This window comes from Bos taurus, chromosome 16, assembly GCF_002263795.3.
Source record: "Bos taurus isolate L1 Dominette 01449 registration number 42190680 breed Hereford chromosome 16, ARS-UCD2.0, whole genome shotgun sequence".
Taxonomy (NCBI): Eukaryota; Metazoa; Chordata; class Mammalia; order Artiodactyla; family Bovidae; genus Bos; species Bos taurus.
Window position 1 is genome coordinate 43505277 of NC_037343.1, and position 20401 is coordinate 43525677.

General features: G+C 42.3%; 1 protein-coding gene across 1 annotated transcript in view; it reads right to left on the bottom strand.

The window, feature by feature from the left end:
- Positions 1-14165: 14165 nt before the first annotated feature.
- Positions 14166-20401, bottom strand: part of RBP7 (retinol binding protein 7) — a 44981-nt gene continuing 38745 nt past the window's right edge. Inside the window, exon 4 of the mRNA XM_059875720.1 lies at positions 14166-16840. Within this exon, the coding sequence (XP_059731703.1) occupies positions 16808-16840 (33 nt within the window). The 3' untranslated portion in view covers positions 14166-16807. The remainder of the gene's footprint in view (positions 16841-20401) is intronic.

Consider the following 20401-nt stretch of genomic DNA (forward strand, 5'->3'; position numbering starts at 1 on the left):
CATGTTATTTCCAGGCTTCCCAAATAACATGGTGGTAAGGAATCCACCTGCCAATGCAGGAGATGTATGAGATACGGGTTTGATCACTGGGCCTGGAAGATCCCCTGGAGAAGGTATTGGCAACCTACTCCAGTATTCTTGCCTCGAGAATCCCATGGACAGAGAGCCTGGCAGCTACAGTCCATAGGGTTGCAAAAGAGTGGAACATGACTGAGCACACATATATACGTATTATTTCCATTCCTCCCTTACTCTTCAGTCCAGTCTATCCTCTGTCTGTGCCATTCTGAGAAAATTCTCTTGTTGAGATCTCCTAAGACCAGTCTCACTTCCGTGTCCAATATTTATCAGCATCTCAGTCGCATTCGATTCAGATGAGCACTTCTGAAACATTTCCCCGTTATTGCCTTTCATGAGGTCACAGTTTCCTGGGTTTCCTCTTGCCTCACTGAAAGTTATTCTTTAGGTTCATTTGCTGCTTTCTTCCCCCAAGCTTTAAATATTGTAGAGCCGCAGGCTCAGTGCCAAGCCCTCTTCTGTCTGCCAACATAAGTGCTGGAGATTAAAATAAGTCCAAAAAGGGAAACAATGCTGGCGATCAGTGTTTCTGTTTTAAAGAGGATGGTCATAGAAATGAACCTTTTTACAAAACAGAAATTGAGTCACAGATGTGGAGAACTCACTTATGGTGACCAAAGAGGATAATGGGTTGGGGAATAAACTGGGAGATTGGGATTGACATGTACACGCTACTTATATAAAAAGTAACTAATAATAAGAACCTATTGTATAGCCCAGGGAACTCTATTCAGGGCTCTGTAATGACCTATATAGGAATGTACAGCAGAAACTAACACAACAATATAAATCAACTATACTCCAATTAAAAAATTAATTTAAAAAAAAAGATGGTCAGAGAAGATCTAACTCAGCAAGTAGCATTTGAAGAAAGACCTGAAGGGATGGAAGAAGTGAACCAAGTAGACATCCACGGGAGAGCATGAGTAGAGGGAATAGAAAGCCCTGAGTTAGGAATAGGCCTGGCAAGTGGCCAGTGTGGCCAAAGCAGAATGAGTGTTAGGGAAAGTAGAAGGGGATGTCTGTGGCTTTTTACTCTAAGATGGGACCTATTGGAATATTTTGAACAGAGGAGTGATCTGATCTCCCTGGTGTTTTAAAAGGATCACTCTCTCGATGCTATATTGAAAACAGAGTGTAGGGAACAAGAGAGAGAAGCACAGAGACCAGTCAGGTGGGAGATGCAATGGTACAGGTAAGAGATGCTGAGGGCTCAGCCCAAGGTGGCAGTGGTGAAGGCAGAGAGAAGTGGATTTTTTAAAAAAAAATTTGATTGGAGTATACTTGCTTTACAATGCCATGTCAACCTCTGCTGCACAGCAAAGTGAATCAGCCACTCTGGATATGTCTTGAAGAAACAGCCAACAGAATTTGGGAGTGAGCAGGAGAATGAGAAAAATGAGAGAAGTCAAGGATGATTCCAACTACTATTAGAAAGAGAAGTTGCCATTCATTATATGGGGAAGACTATGGGTGGAGTAGACTTTAAGGGGAGATTGGGAGTTCAGTTTGGGGCATATTAAGTCTAAGGTATCTAGTAGACTTTGAAGTAAAGGTGTAAAGTAGGTGGCTGGCCATACAGATCTGGAGACAAATCCAGACTAGAGACATCAGTTGAGCATCTCCAATGCATAGATGAAATCCAAAGTCATGAGGTGAGTTGAGTGACTATAGTAAGAAATTGAAACTGTTAGTCACTCAGTCATGTCTGACTCGTTTCAACCCCATGCACTATAAGGGCTCCCCTGTCCATGGAATTCTCTAGGCAAGAATACTGGGGTGGGTAGCCATTCTTTTCTCCAGGGGAGCTTCCTAACCCAGGGATCAAACCTGGGTCTACTGCATTACAGGCAGATTCTTTACTGTCTGAGCCACCAGGGAAGCCCAGTAAGAAAAGAGGTCTCCAGACTGAGCCCTGGGACATCCAACATGAAGAAACAAGGAGTGGAAAGAAATCAGCAAAGGAGACTGACAATGACTTGTCTGTAGTTGGTGGAAAACCAGAAGACTGTGGTATCTGCCAAGTGAACAAAGTGTTAAAAGACAGAGGTGATAACAGTTGTTTCAAACACTGCTGGTAAGTGACGCAAGACGAAGATGGAGATTGTCCATTGAATTTACCAATAAGCAGCTCTTTCATGACTTATGTAGCAGTTTTGGTGGATTCATGGGGCAGGAACCTGATCAGGGTGTGTGTAGGAAAGAAAGCAGGATAGACGACTCTCTCAAGAAGTTTTGTGACAGGGGACTTCCCTAGTGGTCCAGTGGTCAAGAACCCACCTTCCAATGCAGGGGATGGGGTTCAATCCCAGGTCAGGTCGGGGAACTAGGAACCAAGATGCAGCCCATGCACCACAACTAGAGAGCCCAAGCTCTGAAACTACTAAGCCCGTGCACTCCAGAGCACGTACGCCACAGCTAGAGGAGCCCCCTCACACTACAACTAAGTCCCAGCAGAGCCAAAATAAAATAAAAATGAAAAAAATGTTTTAGAGAAGTTTTGTGGCAAGAGAGCCAATAAATGGGATGGTAGCTAGAAGGAGCGGAGAAGGCAGTGGCACCCCACTCCAGTACTCTTGCCTGGAAAATCCCATGGACAGAGGAGCCTGGTAGGCTGCAGTCCATGGGGTCACTAAGAGTCGGACATGACTGAGTGACTTCACTTTCACTTTTCACTTTCATGCACTGGAGAAGGAAATGGCAACCCATTTCAGTATTCTTGCCTGGAGAATCCCAGGGACAGAGGAGCCTGGTGGGCTGCCGTCTATGGGGCTGCACAGAGTCGGACACGATTGAAGCGACTTAGCAGCAGCAGCAGGTAGAAGAAGTTTACAAAAGTGTTTTGCCTTTCATAGTGGAAGAAGTAACAGTCTGTCTTGTATTTTAATGGGAATTATTGGTAGAGAAGGAACTTTTTGAATATTTAGGGAAAAGTAGATTCTGTATATTGTTGATGTCTTCTTTGAATCCTTTACCTTCTTATCTTATGAATTGGAAAAGGCTTCCCAGGGAGCACTGGTGGTAAAGAATCTGCCTGCTAATGCAGGAGACGAAGATTCGATCCCTGGGTGAAGAAGATCCCCTGGAGGAGGGTGTGGCAACTCACTCCAGTATTCTTGCCTGGACAATTCCATGGACAGAGAAGCCTGGGGGGCTACAGTCCATGGGGACACAAAGAACCAGACATGACTGAAGTGACTAACACACACACACATTTCCTCTTGAAAGGAAAATAGTAGCAAGCTTTGTCTTATATAAAGCCTCTAAAGACTATATCTTGTTTGCTACTGCTGTGGATTTGATGTGAGCAATTTTCTAGATTTTTCACTGTCTTCTTGCCTAAAATGATACCACCATAGAATGTCTACTGTTTCATGAAGGCTTGTAGATCATTAGGTATCATTTCTGCCTATCATCACAGCTAATGCCTGTGATTCATGTAATATCTCTAAGAGTGAACTACTTGAAATTTGTCTATTCTGACTCTTACTTGGGCTTAAGATTCAGAATTTCTCTTGCTTGGAGTATGATTTTATTTTCATAAGATTACTTGGTTTTGCCTCGTGTCTGGGGTTGTTTGATATACTCAGCAGATGTGGTTAACCAAAGCCAAGAAGGAAAACCAGTGCTGCTGACTCAGTCTGTCATCTATTCATGACCTTAGTAACCACTTATCGAAACCCTAAGTTGAACAAAGCACTATGCAAGATACAAAGATGAACTGGTGAATAAGACATGCTAAGTGTTCTCCTGCCCATAAGAGACAGTCAAGGAGAGAAATCAAACACATACACAATTCTCCTGGGCATATATATATATATCCAGAGAAAACTATAATTCAAAAAGATACATGCATCCCAATGTTGACTGCAGCACTATTTATAATAGCCAAGACATGAAAACAACCTAATGTCCATCAACAGATGAATAGGAAAAGAAGATGTGATACATATATAAATGGAATACAACTTAGCCATATTAAAAAAAATGCCATTTATAGCAACATGGATGCAACTAGAGATTATCATACTAAGTGAAGTAAGCAAGACAAAGAAAGATAAATTATCATATGATATCACTTATATGTGGAATTGAAAAAAAAAGATACAAATGAATTTATTTACAAAACAGAAATAGACCCAAAGGCATGGAAAACAAACTTATGGTTACCAGAAAGGAAAGGGGAGGAAGGGAAAAACTAGGAGGTTGGGGTTATCAGATACACTGTGATGTGCTGTGCTTGGTCACTCAGTCCTGTCCTACTCTTTGTGACCTCATGGACTGTAGCCCGCCAGGCTCCTCTGTCCATGGGACTCTCCAGGCAAGAATACTGGCGTGGGTTGCCATGCCCTCCTCCATGGGATCTTTCCAACCCAGGGATTGAACCCAGGTCTCCCGCATTGCAAGTGGATTCTTTACCGTCTGAGCCACCAGGGAAGCCCCAGATATACACTACTATATATAAAATAGGATCTAAGTGTAGCACAATATTATACTCAATATTTTGTAATAACCTATAAGGGAAAATAATATGAAAAATAATATATGTATATACACATATATATTTATATACCTGAATCACTGTGCTGTATACCTGAAACTAACATGGCATTGTAAATCAAGTATACTTCAATAAAGTTAAAAAATGTAAAAGTTAAAAACAAACTCCAGAACACATACACAACTATAAGAAATGATACAAAGTGTTAGTGAAAGTTGCTCAGTCATGTCCAACTCTTTGCAACCCCATGGACTATACAGTGGGTAGCCTTTCCCTTCTCCAGGGGATCTTCCCAACCCAGGGATCCAACCCAGATCTCCTGCATTGCAAGCAGATTCTTTACCAGCTGAGCCACAAGGGAAGCCCAAGATAGGGAGTGGGTAGCCTAATCCTTATCCAGAGGATCTTCCCAACCCAGGAATCAAACTGGGGTCTCCTATCTTGCAGGCGAATTCTTTACCAACTGATCTATCAGGGAAGCCCACAAAGTGTTTAAGTGCCATAAAAGAAATTATAAGGAGGAATTCCCTGGCAGTCTGGTGGTTAGGACTCTGCACCTTCACTGCCAAAAGCCTAGGTTCAATCCCCAGAGAGCTAAGATCACACACACACACACACACACATACACACACAAGTTCCAGGAAAGCACTAGAGAAACCAACAGGATAAAGAGACTATTACTTCTGGTTTGGAGGGCATTGCTCTGACTCACTGAAGCAGGCAGGTATTCTGAAGATAATCTACTCAACAGCCTTCCTCCCAACAATCTCAACTAATGTCAGTATTTCCCCACATTTTAAAACATGATCTCCTGAAAAGCTGGAACATCTTGACCCCACATTTCATTTTATAGCCAAATGAGCTGACTCCATCTCTTTTCAATAAAAAAATTTCTATTCCTGTTATATGTACTTAAAATTTAATATTAAAAGTTTCACTTAATTTTTAAAACCTAATGAACAGTTGCATTTGAATAAAAACAAGATTTAACATGTTTGCAATCAGAGGAACTACTCTCAAACTCAATATCTACATTTCCTCATTAAGTGAAGGGTATTATCTGCATAAAACTCCTGTTGTCTATATTTTTGTCATGTCACCTACTTTCCTCTCTCTCTGCTCTTAGAAAAGAACTGATAAATGTGTCAGCAAGCATAAGAATGGAACATGATAGAAGAAACCACCTCACAGAGGAATAAGTAACTCACACCAGATTCAAGGGGTTTGGAAACAATATTTTTTTAATTAAAAAAGGGGGGGGGTTGGGGAGAAGAGTGAAGTACATCACAAACTAAAAAAAATACTAATTGTGTCCCATTCCCCTACTTGTCCTCTCTTAATATTTCCAGTAGCTTCAAATGTGACGTTGCTGACATCACAACAGACCCAACAGAGGCAAAAAAAAAAAAAATTTTATACACTGAATTTGGGAAAGCATTCAAAAAAGTATAATTTGTTTTGTTTTATAAGGCTATAAGTTCAATATGAGGGAAGGATTAAAGACAGCATATTCCTGCCTCTGGCAGCTTCCAGCAGTGTGTGTATTTAAGAACAATTGAGGTGATCCAATGGTTAAGAATCCCCTTGCAATGCAGGGACATAGGTTTGATCCCCGGTTAGGGAACTAAGATCCCACACGCCTCGGGACAACTAAGCCTTCGAGGCAACCATTACAAAGAAGGCAAATCAATGATGTAAACTGTAAAACATACACTCATTTCAATTTTTTGCAATCACATAAGAATCACATTTTCATCAACATTATGTTTTAAGAGATCAGAAAACGTGTATGAGGTTCCAGGATACAGTTTTAGTTTGCACAATTCTGAGAATCAGGTTTTTAAATGATGTTCTAGAACATTTCTTTGCAACTGGACTTAATCATGGAGATAGTGCCTTTGTTTCTGGAAAATTGTGACAACAATAAAAATAGCAGAGCAAACAGTGAAAGATCTTTATCTCTTATCCATTTCTCTAGGGGTATCTTTTTTTCTCTATTAAAAAAATGTTTTCTTGTGAAATGTAACACATATGCAGAAATATGCATAAAGATGATTATAAGGTAAACCTGTATATTCACCACCTTCCAAGGAATCCTGCATTAGTAGACCTTAGTCACCTCTCAGTCACAACCCTGTCCTTTATGTCTAGTGAGGTCACTGTCCTCATTTCCATGGTGATCATTTCCTTGCTTTTATTCAAAGATAAACACTCTTCAAAGTGATGAGGTAAATCTACAACTCCTCATAAAAAAAAAAATTCACCTAATTTTATGGCTACTGATTTTTACATTCACAGAAAACATTTTCATGGAGGGAGATAGGATTGGAAATGTACCTGTTAACCAACCTAAACCAAAGCTTGTTAATTGTTACTGGTTAGAAGACTGTTTTGCAAAGGGCCCAAAATATTGCACCCAGAAGATATAATTGAATACGAATGAGTACATCAGGTAAGTTTCAGAAACAACCTGTCATCTGTGGCAAACTGAAGAACTTTCAAAAGAAGGGAGGCCAGGAAAATTAGGGAAAATAATATCCTATAAAAGATCTCAGAAAATAAAGTAGAGCTTCTTGCCCTGGGAAGAAACAAGAGTGAATATAGAAAGCATTCATTTGGAATCCCCTGGCGGTCCAGAGGTTAGCACTTAATGCTTTTACTGCCTGCCCCAGTTCAATCCCTGGTCTGGAAAGAAGATCCTGCAAACTGCAGTGCAATCATAAATAGCATTCATTTTAAGTGTATCTACTGAGGTCAAGGTCTGAAACTCCAGAAGAAGAGGTTATAAAGTAACAATAGTGGGACTTCCATGGTGGCTCAGTGGCTAAGACTCAGCGTTCCCAATGCAGGGAGCCTGGGTTCAATCCTTGGTCAGGGAACTAGATTCCACATGCTGCAGCTTTGTTCACAGGTCATAAGTAAACGATTCTGCAACTAAGACCCGAGGCAGCTAAATAAATAAATAATTTTTTATATAAAGTAAAGTAGTAATAGTCAGCAAGCGGGATCAACTTTTTGAAGTGATGGACTTGCTCTGAAACTAGATGGTGAGGATGGTTGCACCACTTTAAATGGACTAAAAATGATTACACTGTATACTTTATAATAGGTGAATTGTATAGTATGTAAATTGCAATTCAATAAAGCTATTAAAATTAAGAAAAAAAAACACAAAGAAGAATCTTATTCTAAGTAATTGCATTTTTATTACAAGCCAAATTGAATTGCTTGTCCTCCTCCCCATCCTCTTCCTTCTTCTTTTTTCTTTAAGTGCATCCAAAGTATGTAGATAACAGAGGTATTCTTTTGCTAAGGATGAGCCTTTCTTGCTGGTTGTCTGAAGTGCCAACATCTGCTAGTGATTTCATGGAAAGATCTTTGATCAGTGCTCCTTTTAAATAAAAACTTGAGAGATGCAGTCAAAATCCATGAAGTTTCTTTATGAACAATAGAAACATTGAGCTTAAAATGTTTTCATTTCGGTTTTAGTGAGGTATAATTGACATATGATAGTGGTCTTAATCAAGTTTTTTATTTGACCCAGCTGGTTGGCAAGTCAAAACCAGAATCTGGCACATCTTGTCCTGGAGGCCATGCCTTACCCTGGGAGATGATGTGGAGCCTTGAGAAAAAAACATGTAACTCACAGAATCCGAAGATGGAGAGTTGTGTTTTCAACTCCCTTTTTGTCAAGTTCTTTCCTCACCTCACTACTATAGTTAGAAACCAACACATCTGAATTCAGGACCAGTGACCTGGACCTAGGGATAAAACTGCTGTTTGTATGGAGACTTGGAATATACAAAGTTTAACTTCATAGCATCTTAAGTGTCCCTGGGTTCCAAACAACCTGCATGTACAAGCACAAAGTGTTTATGGAAGGAATGAAGAAATGAGTAATTGAGAGTTTTCTCATAGATATAGTCTCCTGGTGTTCTGGTGGCCAAGATAGCAGACGTAACGGGAGAAGTGTGCATAAGGAACAAGGTGCAACATTTTATGAAGCAGCAAAGTTGACCCAGGATGAAATGATTCATTATGTGGGAAATATTAAAGGCTCTCCAGCAAAAGTTTACAATTACAAGTATAGACTCTGGAGCCCAGACTTTGAATTCTGACTTCTTTGGTGGACCAGTGATTAAGAATCTGCCTGCCAATGCAGGGGACATGGGTTCAATCCCTGGTCAGGTAACTAAGATCCAACATGTTTCAGTTCAGTTCAGTTCAGTTCAGTCACTCAGTTGTGTCCGACACTTGCGACCCCATAAATCACAGCACGCCAGGCCTCCGTGTCCAACACCAACTCCCGAAATTTACTCAAACTCATGTGCATCGAGACACTGATGTCATCCAGCCATCTCACGCTCTGTCGACCCCTTTTCCTCCTGCCCCCAGTCTCTCCCAGCATCAGGGTCTTTTCCAATGACTCAACTCTTCACATGAGGTGGCCAAAGTATTGGAGTTTCAGCTTCAGAATCATTCCCTCCAAAGGAATCCCAGGGCTGATCTCCTTCAGAATGGACTGGTTGGATCTCCTTGCAGTCCAAGGGACTCTCAAGAGTCTTCTCCAACACCACAGTTCAAAAGCATCAATTCTTTGGCGCTCAGCCTTCTTCACAGTCCAACTCTCACATCCATACATGACCACAGCAAAAACCATAGTCTTGACTAGACAGACTTTGTTGAGAAAGTAATGTCTCTGCTTTTGAATATGCTATCTAGGTTGGTCATAACTTTCCTTCCAAGGAGTAAGCGTCTTTTAATTTCATGGCTGCAGTCACCATCTGTAGTGATTTTGGAGCCCAGAAAAATAAAGTCTGACCCTGTTTCCACTGTTTCCCCATCTATTTCCCATGAAGTGGTGGGACCGGATGCCATGATCTTCGTTCTCTGAATGTTGAGCTTTAAGCCAACTTTTTCACTCTCCACTTTCACTTTCATCAAGAGGCTTTTTAGTTCCTCTTCACTTTCTGCCATAAGGGTGGTGTCATCTGCATATCTGAGGTTATTGATATTTCTCCTGGCAATCTTGATTCCAGCTTGTGCTTCTTCCAGCCCAGCGTTTCTCATGATGTACTCTGCATAGAAGTTAAATAAGCAGGGTGACAATATACAGCCTTGACGTACTCCTTTTCCTATTTGGAACCAGCCTGTTGTTCCATGTCCAGTTCTAACTGTTGCTTCCTGACCTGCATATAAGTTTCTCAAGAGGCAGGTCAGGTGGTCTGGTATTCCCATTTCTTTCAGAATTTTCCACAGTTTATTGTAATCTACACAATCAAAAGCTTTGACATAGTCAATAAAGCAGAAATAGATGTTTTTCTGGAACTCTCTTGCTTTTTCCATGATCCAGCGGATGTTGGCAATTTGATCTCTGGTTCCTCTGCCTTTTCTAAAACGAGCTTGAACATCTGGAAGTTCACGGTTCACGTATTGCTGAAGCCTGGCTTGGAGAATTTTGAGCTTTTTCTAGGATTTCATCAAGGCTGTATATTGTCACCCTGTTTATTTAACTTATATGCAGAGTACATCATGAGAAACGCTGGACTGGAAGAAACACAAGCTGGAATCAAGATTGCCGGGAGAAATATCAATAACCTCAGATATGCAGATGACACCACCCTTATGGCAGAAAGTGAAGAGGAACTAAAGAGCCTCTTGATGAAAGTGAAAGTGGAGAGTGAAAAAGTTGGCTTAAAGCTCAACATTCAGAGAACGAAGATCATGGCATCCGGTCCCACCACTTCATGGGAAATAGATGGGGAAACAGTGGAAACAGGGTCAGACTTTATTTTTCTGGGCTCCAAAATCACTACAGATGGTGACTGCAGCCATGAAATTAAAAGACGCTTACTCCTTGGAAGGAAAGTTATGACCAACCTAGATAGCATGTTCAAAAGCAGAGACATTACTTTGCCAACAAAGGTTCATCTAGTCAAGGCTATGGTTTTTGCTATGGTCATGTATGGATGTGAGAGTTGGACTATGAAGAAGGCTGAGCGCTGAAGAATTGATGCTTTTGAACTGTGGTGTTGGAGAAGACTCTTGAGAGTCCCTTGGACTGCAAGGAGATCCAACCAGTCCATCCTGAAGGAGATCAGCCCTGGCATTTCTTTGGAAGGACTGATGCTGAAGCTGAAACTCCAGTACTTTGGCCACCTCATGCGGTGAGTTGACTCCTTGGAAAAGACTCTGATGCTGGGAGGGATTGGGGGCAGGAGGAGAAGGAGACGACAGAGGATGAGATGGCTGGATGGCATCACTGACTCGATGGACGTGAGTCTGAGTGAACTCCGGGAGTTGGTGATGGACAGGGAGGCCTGGCATGCTGCGATTCATGGGGTCGCAAAGAGTCAGACACGACTGAGCGACTGATCTGATCTGAGTGTGTGAGATGAGTGCAATTGTGTGGTAGTTTGAGCATTCTTTGGCATTGCTTTTCTTTGGGATTGGAATGAAAACTGACCTTTTCCAGTCCTGTGGCCACTGCTGAGTTTTCCAAATTTGCTGGCATATTGAGTGCAGCACTTTCACAGCATCATCTTTCAGGATTTGAAATAGCTCAACTGGAATTCCATCACCTCCTCTAGCTTTGTTCATAGTAATGCTTTCTAAGGACCACTTAACTTCACATTCCAGGATGTCTGGCTCTAGATGAGTGATCACACCATTGTGATTATCTGGGTCATGAAGATCTTTTTTGTACTGTCTTCTGTGTATTCTTGCCACCTCTTCTTAATATCTTCTGCTTCTGTTAGATCCATACCATTTCTGTCCTTTATCGAGCCCATCTTTGCATGAAATGTCCCCTTGGTATCTCTAATTTTCTTGAAGAGATCTCTAGTCTTTCCCATTCTGTTGTTTTCCTCTCTTTCTTTGCATTGATCTCTGAGGAAGGCTTTCTTATCTCTCCTTGCTATTCTTTGGAACTCTGCATTCAAATGGGAATATTTTTCCTTTTCTCCTTTGCTATTTGCTTCTTTTCTTTTCACAGCTATTTGTAAGGCCTCCCCAGACAGCCATTTTGCTTTTTTGCATTTCTTTTCCATGGGGATGGTCTTGATCCCTGTCTCCTGTACAATGTCACGAACCTCTGTCCATAGTTCATCAGGCAGTCTGTATATCAGATCTAGTCCCTTAAATCTATTTTTCACTTCCACTGTATAATCATAAGGGATTTGATTTAGGTCATACCTGAATGGTTTAGTGGTTTTCCCTACTTTCTTTAATTTAAGTCTGAATTTGGCAATAAGGAGCTCATGATCTGAGCCACAGTCAGCTCCCGGTCTTGTTTTTGCTGACTGTATAGAGAGCAATGGCAACCCACTCCAGTACTCTTGCCTTGAAAATCCCATGGACAGAGGAGCCTGGTAGGCTGCAGTCCATGAGGTCACTAAGAGTTGGGCACGACTGGGCAACTTCACTTTTCACTTTTCACTTTCATGCATTGGAGAAGGCAATGGCAACCCACTCCAGTATTCTTGCCTGGAGAATCCCAGGGACAGAGAAGCCTAGTGGGCTGCCGTCTGTGGGGTCGCACAGAGTCAGTCACAACTGAAGCGACTTAGCAGCAGCAGCAGCAGCACAGAGCTTCTCCATCTTTGGCTGCAAAGAATATAATCAATCTGATTTCGGTGTTGACCATCTGGTGATGTCCATGTGTAGAGTCTTCTCTTGTGTTGTTGGAAGAGGGTGTTTACTATGACCAGTGCGTTCTCTTGGCAAAACTCTATTAGCCTTTGCCCTGCTTCATTCCGTACTCCAAGGAAAAATTTGCCTGTTACTCCAGGTGTTTCTTGACTTCCTACTTTTGCATTCCAGTCCCTTATAATGAAAAGGACATCTTTTTTGGATGTTAGTTCTAAAAGGTGTTGTAGGTCTTCATAGAACCATTCAGCTTCAGCTTCTTCAGCGTTACTGATTGGGGCATAGGCTTGGATTACTGTGATATTGAATGGTTTACCTTGGAAACAGAGATCATTCTGTTCTCTGTCCTTCGTGGCAGCTGCGACGGACCACGCAGAAGTGTGGCCGTGAGGAGCTACCCCACACCCAGGGTCAGGAGCGGCAGCCGAGACGAGCTACCCCACTCCCAAGGCCAGGGGCGGCAGCTGAGAGGAGCAACCCCACGTCCAAGGAGCGGTGGCTGCACGGGCACAGGAAGGCCGAGAGGAGTTACTCCATGTTCAAGGTCAGGAGGGACGGCCGTGAGGAGATACTCCTCATCCCAGGTAAGGAGCAGCGGCTGCACTTTCCTGGAGCAGACATGAAGAGATACCCCATGTCCAAGGTAAGAGAAACCCAAGTAAGACAGTAGGTGTTGCAAGAGGGCATCAGAGGACAGACACACTGAAACCATAATCACAGAAAACTAGCCAATCTGATCACGTGGACCACAGCCTTGTCTAACTCAATGAAACTAAGCCATGCCATGTGGGGCCACCCAAGAAGGACAGGTCATGGTGGAGAGGTCTGACAGAATGTGGTCCACTGGAGAAGGGAATGGCAAACCACTTCAGTATTCTTGCCTCGAGAACCCCATGAACCATATGAAAAGGCAAAATGAAAGGATATTGAAAGAGGAACTCCCCAGGTCGGTAGGTGCCCAATATGCTACTGGAGATCAGTGGAGAAATAAATAACTCCAGAAAGAATGAAGGGATGGAGCCAAAGCAAAGACAATACCCAGTTGTGGATGTGACTAGTGATAGAAGCAAGGTCCGATGCTTGAGCAATATTGCATAGGAACCTGGAATGTTAGGTCCATGAATCAAGGCAAGTTGGAAGTGGTCAAACAGGAGACGGCAAAAGTGAACGGCGACATTCTAGGAATCAGCGAACTAAAATGGACTGGAATTTAACTCAGATGACAGTTATATCTACTACTGTGGGCAGGAATCCCTTAGAAGAAATGGAGTAGCCATCATGGTCAACAAAAGAGTCCGAAATGCAGTACTAGGATGCAAAAACATGCCTCAGGGTGTCTAAAAAAGGAAAGAAAGAAAAAAATTTGAAGTTTAAAAACTGTCCTAAAATTTGCAGATGCGGCCCAGTGATAAAGAATCTGAATGTCAATGCAGAAGACACAAGAGATGAGGGTTGGAACCCTGAGTCAAGAAGATCCCCTGGAGAAGAAAATGGCAATCCATTCCAGTATTCTTACCTGGAAAATCCTATGGACAGAGGAGCCTGGCGGGCTAGAGTGCCTGTGGTCGGAAAAGAGTTGGACACAACTTAGCAAGTATATACGAACATTCTATCAATACTAACTCTGTGATCTTGGGCAAGTTACTTAATGTAGGTAAATAAGACAATTTATGTCTAAACTGTCTCATGTGTAAAACTGGATTAAGGGACTTCACTGGCAGTCCAGGGTTAGGACTCCTTGCTTCTACTGCAGGGGGCGTGGGTTTGATTCCTGGTTAGGGAACTAAGATCTCACATGCCAAATGGCCATAATAATAATTATGGGAATAAGAATGGTAGCTCTTGCAAATATTGTGAAAATAAATGAGTTGAGCTCTGTAAAGTACTGAACTTTGCTTGACCCATTGTAAACATATGTAAGTGTTTTATTATTGTCACCAATTTTTTCAACTTCTCTTTTAGCATTTTTCCATTCTTCCCTATATACCATACCCTTCCATACTGAGACTCATCCTTCACTACCAAAGATATCTGTCCTCAGCTTGATATCTTGTTCTCCGTCACTAACCAACTTTGTGACCTGCACTTACCCTTTCGGAAATTCAGTCTCGTCATCTGTAAAATGGGAATAAGAAAACATTGCCATGTTAACTTCAGCGGAGCCAAATGGAATCCCCCAAGCAAAATAAAAATCCCATCATCCACTTCATTAGTTAGAAAGCTAAATGACAGCTCCTCCTGAGAAATAAGTGACTAAGTAAATTGTGTTAAGTTGCTAATTTAGATGATATCAAGGATAGAGCTAGGTTTTGTAGTACCTAAAACAAACAATTTTGGAAGTTTTCTTTAAGAAAACAGAATATAAAATTAGCCTCAAATAATTTTAAAAATCAGAAAAATAACAAGTTTATTAACTGCCTCTAAATAACTGTTTTCTGCAACATACTCATCACCTCTTCATCAGTTTAGTTCAGTTCAGTTCAGTCTCTCAGTCATGTCCAACTCCTTGCGACCCCATGGACTGCAGCAAGCCAGGCCTACCTGTCCAGCACCAACTCCCAGAGTTTATTCAAACTCATGTCCATTGAGTCAGTGATGCCATCCAACTATCTCATCCTCTGTCGTCCCCTTCTCCTCCTGCCTTCAATCTGTCCCAGCGTCAAGGTCTTTTCAAATGAGTCAGCTCTTCACATTAGGTGGCCAAAGTATTGAAGTTTAGCCAGAAGTTTAAATCTTTTGACTCACTCCCTTTCTTTTTTTAAAGTTTATTTTATTCAAGTATAGCTGATTTACAATGTGGTGTTAATGTCTGCTGTACAGCAAAGCAATTCAGTTATACATATATATACATTCTTTTTCATATTTTTTCCATTATGGTTTATCACAGGATATTGAATAAAGTTCCCCTGCTATACCGTAGGATCTTGCTCTTTATCCACTCTATATATAGTAGTTTGCATCCTCTATTTCCAAACTCCCAATCCATCCTTTCCCCATGGCAACCACCAGTCTGTTCTCTATGTCTGGACTCCCTCCTTTTCTTAAGTGGGTTATCACATAATTTCAGGAACTATTCACACTTATTCAAAAATTATCCATATAATAAGCTGCTGCTTTGGGTATAACTTAAAAACAATTTTTGGGGGGTTACAATTCACTCCTTTTTTAAAATTTTATTTTTATTTTGGTTGTGCTCAGGCTTTCTCTAGTTATAGTAAGTGGGCGTTACTCTCTAGTTGTGGTGTGCGGGCTTCTCACTGAGGTGGCTTGTTTCCAAGCACAGACTCTAGAGCACGTGCGCTCAGTAGTTGCTGCGCAGGCTTAGTTGCCTCCTGGCATATGGAATCTTCCTGGACCAGGGGCTGAACCTGTATCCTCTGAACTGGCAAGAGGATTCTTAACCATTGGCGCACAGGGGTGTGCTATGCACTAAGTCACTTCAGTCATGTCGGACTCTGGGCGACACTATGGACCATAGCCCGCCAGCCTCCTCTGTCCATGGGTTTCTCCAGTCAAGAATACTGGAGTGGGTTGCCATGGCCTTCTCCAGGGGATCTTCCTGACTCAGAGATCGAACCCAGGTCTCCCACATTGCAGTGGATTCTTTACAGCTGAGCCACTAGGGAAGCCCAAGAATACTGGAGTGGGTTGCCATCCCCTTCCTCAGGGGATCTTCCTGACTAAGGGATCTAAGGAACCCAGGTCTCCTGCATTGCAGGCGGATTCTTTACCAGTTGAGCTACCAGGGAAGCCCTCTTAATGTTAGAGTCATTTATGTGGCTCTTTTTATGACTTCACTTTTTATGACTTTTGCTTCATATTCTCGGTACCTAGTTAGTAATACTTGATGAACATCTCCTCATGTCCACTGAATTGAATTAAATCTAAGCAATTGAGATAAAAAGGCATCTAACAGTTAACTATAGTAAATCTCCATGAAGATGGCCTCTTGCATTTTAAAATGACAGAGGGATCCTTGGCGTAATATCTCTTCTTGCTTGTTTTATGGAAGCATTCCAAAATGTCTTTCCAAATTGAAATTAAAGCAGTGAGGCCTAATTTAAAATATATTTTTGTCTTTGTCTTTGATTCCTAGCACAGAGGTCCAAAAACTCTTGGAGTTTACTGAGTGATAGTGTTGCAGGGAAGAGCCAACTCTGACTCCATGATAGACCTGGTTCTTTGACTTTAACCTTTGCTTTTAGTTGCTTTTGTTATTATAATCATACATAATGATCTGCCTCGGGGAACCCTGCCCCTCCCTGAGGTTGGCCATTCCAGGAAATATTTGCAAGATTCTTGTTGTTGTGCAGTCACTCAGTCCCGTCAGACACTTTTCGACCTCGTGGACTGCAGCATGCCAGGCTTCCCTGTCCATCACCAACTCCCAGAGCTTGCTCAAACTCATGTCCTTTGAGTCGGGGACGCCATCCAACCATCTCGTCCTCTGTCATCCCCTTCTCCTCCTGCCTTCGATCTTTTCCAGCATCAGGGTCTTTTCCAATGAGTCAATTCTTCACATCAGGTGGCCAAAATATTGGAGCTTCAGCTTCAGCATCAGTCCTTCCAATTGTTAGGTAGTTAGAATACGAAAAAGGAGTCCAAAATAGCAGGCTAAAAGACAAAGGAAAAAGCCTGTGAACATAGAATAAAGGAAGGTCCGAGGACCAGGACCAGAGTGAGAACCTCAGGTGAAACAAACAGCCCTCCTGGCTAGCCCAATTTACATAGGGCAGGCTCAGGGGGAGGAGGAAAAAACATATAAAAAGAGGAGCCAAAATTGAGCTTCTCTCTTCTCTTCCGCTTTGGGTCGGCCTGCCTACACGCCTTGAGGTTGTATTTTCCTTTGCTTGCCAAATAAAAGTGAGCTGTAAACGAGTTGTAACACTGGTCCACTGTTTCAAATTTTTGCTGCGGCAAGACAGAACCAAGGAAATTACACACTGCCCTGACACAATGAATATTCAGGACTGATCTCCTTCAGAGTGGACTGGTTGGATCTCCTTGCAGTCCAAGGGACTCTCAAGAGTCTTCTCCAACACCACAGTTCAAAAGCCTCAATTCTTCAGTGCTCAGCTCTCTTTATAGTCCAATTGAAACCGTTTACCACAGATTGTGACTCAAACCCACCTGGCTGGGACTCAAACCAGCCAAAACCCATGGTACCTGTTTTAGCACCTAATGAAGCTCAGGTTCTTCATGTCTCATCACAGAAAGAATTTAGTGAGAGACAAAATGATAAGAAGTGGATCTATTCAGATACAAAGAGAAGCACACTCCACAGACAGAGTGTGGGTCATTGCAAAGGGTGAATGTGGCGGCTGTGAAATGTGGCATGGTAAGTTTTTAAAGGCTGGGTAATTCCATATGCTAATGAGTGGGAGGACTATTCCAATTATTTTGGGGAAGGGGTGGAGATTTCCTGGATTTGGGTCACCGCCCCTTCCTTTGTCTTATAACAATGCCTTTGGAAAACTCAGCAGTGGCCACAGGACTGGAAAAGGTCAGTTTTCATTCCAGTCCCAAAGAAAGGCAATGCCAAAGAGTTTGAACTGCTGCACAGTTGCGCTTATCTCACATGCTATCTAGTTCAGTTCAGTTCAGTTCAGTTGCTCAGTCGTGTCCGACTCTTTGTGACCCCATGAATCGCAGCACGCCAGGCTTCCCTGTCCATCACCAACTTCCAGAGTTCACCCAAACTCATGTCCATTGAGTCGGTGATGCCATCCAGCCATCTCATCCTCTGTCATCCCCTTCTCCTCCTGTCCCCAATGCCTCCCAGCATCAGTATGTTTTCCAATGAGTCACCTCTTCACATGAGGTGGCCAAAGTATTGGAGTTTCAGTTTTAGCATCAGTCCTTAGGACTGATCTCCTTTAGGATGGACTGGTTGGATCTCCTTGCAGTCCAAGGGACTCTCAAGAGTCTTCTCCAACACCACAGTTCAAAGGCATCAATTCTTTGGCGCTCAGCTTTCTTCACAGTCCAACTCTCACATCCATACATGACCACTGGAAAAACCATAGCCTTGACTAGATAAATGAACTATTTTCCCCTTTTGATAGTAATGGCTGTTAAATTCTCTAAAATAAGAAAGAGACTGTGGTGGTAGTTTAGTCGCTAAGTTGTGTCCGACTCTTGCAATCCCATGGACTGTAGCCTGCCAGGCTCCTCTGTCAATGGGATTCTCCAGGCAAGAATACTGGAGTGGGTTGCCATTTCCTTCTCCAGAGGATCTTTCTGACCCAGAAATCAAACCCAGGTCAGAAAGAGATTCAGTTCAATTCAGTTCAGTTGCTCAGTCGTGTCTGACCCTTTGCGACCCCATGAATTGCAGCACGTCCGGGCCTCCCTGTCCATCACCAACTCGCAGAGTTCACTCAAACTCACGTCCATCGAGGTAGTGCTAAAAATCCTTTAAGCTAGGCTTCAACAGTACATGACCTGAGAATTTCCAGATGTAAAAATTGAATTTCTAAAAGGCAGAGGTAGCGGAGACCAAATTGCCAACATCCGTTGGATCATAGAAAAAGCAAAAGAGTTCCAGAAATACATCTACTTCTGCTTTATTGACTATGCCAAAGCTTTTGACTATGTGGATCATAAGAAATTGTGGAAAATTCTGAAAGAGATGGGAATACCAGACCACCTTACCTACCTCCTGAGAAACCTGTGTGCAGGTCAAGAAGCAACAGTTAGAACCGGACATGGAACAACAGACTGATTCCAAATCAGGAAAGGAGTACGTCAAGGCTGTATATTGTCACCTTGCTTATTTAACTTCTATGCAGAGTACATCATGTGAAATGCTGGACTGAATGAAGCACAAGCTAGAATCTAGATTGCTGGGAGAAATATCAATAATCTCAGATATGCAGATGACACCACCCTTATGGCAGAAAGTGAAGAGGAACTAACGAGCCTCTTGATAAAAGTGAAAGAGGAGAGTGAAAAAATTGGCTTAAAACTCAACATTCAAAACACTAAGATCATGGCATCTGATCCCATCACTTCATGGCAAATACATGGGGAAAAAATGAAAACAGTGAAAGACTATTTTGAGGGGGTTCCAGAATCACTGCATATGGTAATTGCAGCCATGAAATTAAAAGATACTTGCTCTTTGGAAGAAAAGTTATGACCAACCTAGACAGCATATTAAAAAGCAGAGACATTACTTTGCCAACCAAGGTCTGCTGTAGTCAAAGCTATGGTTTTTCCAGTAGTCATGTATGGATGTGAGAGTTGGACCATAAAGAAGGCTGAGGACCAAAGAATTGATGCTTTTGAACTGTGGTGTTGGAGAAGACTCCTGCGAGTCCCTTGGACTGCAAGGAGATCCAACCAATCCATCTTAAAGGAAAGCAGTCCTAAATATTCACTGGAAGGACTGATGCTTTAGCTGAAGCTCCAATCCTTTGGCTACCTGATGTGAAGAAATGACTCATTTGAAAAGCCCCTGATGCTGGGAAAGATTGAAGGCAGGAGGAGAAGGGGGTGAAAGAGGATGAGATGGTTAGACAGCATCACTGACTCAATGGACTTGAGTTTGAGTAAACTCCAGGAGTTGGTGATGGATAGGGAGGCCTGGCATGCTGCATTCAATGAGGTCACAAAGAGTCGGACACAACTGAGTGACTGAACTGAACTGGAACTGTTATGGCACCTCCAGGTGTCTATTTCACTTGCTCATTCAGGATCAAGGTCTAGTCTTGTCTGCCATCTTGGTCTCATTTGATTCTAATCAGTTTATGTTGTGTCCTTGGGCTTTGTCATTCTTTCAAAAGTTGTGCCTTGCCGCTTTCCCTCCTGTTACATCCATCCCTCTCACATCCATACATGACTACTGGAAAAACTACAACTTTGACTAGATGGACCTTTGTCAGCAAAGTAATGTCTCTGCTTTTTAATATGCTGTCTAGGTTGGTCATAACTTTTCTTCCAAAGAGCAAGTATCTTTTAATTTCATGGCTGCAATTACCATATGCAATGATTCTGGAACCCCCTCAAAATAGTCTTTCACTGTTTTCATTTTTTCCCCCATCTATTTGCCATGAAGTGATGGGATCAGATGCCAATGATCTTAGTGTTTTGAATGTTGAGATTTAAGCCAACTTTTTCACTCTCCTCTTTGACTTTCATCAAAAGGCTTGTTAGTTCCTCTTCACTTTCTGC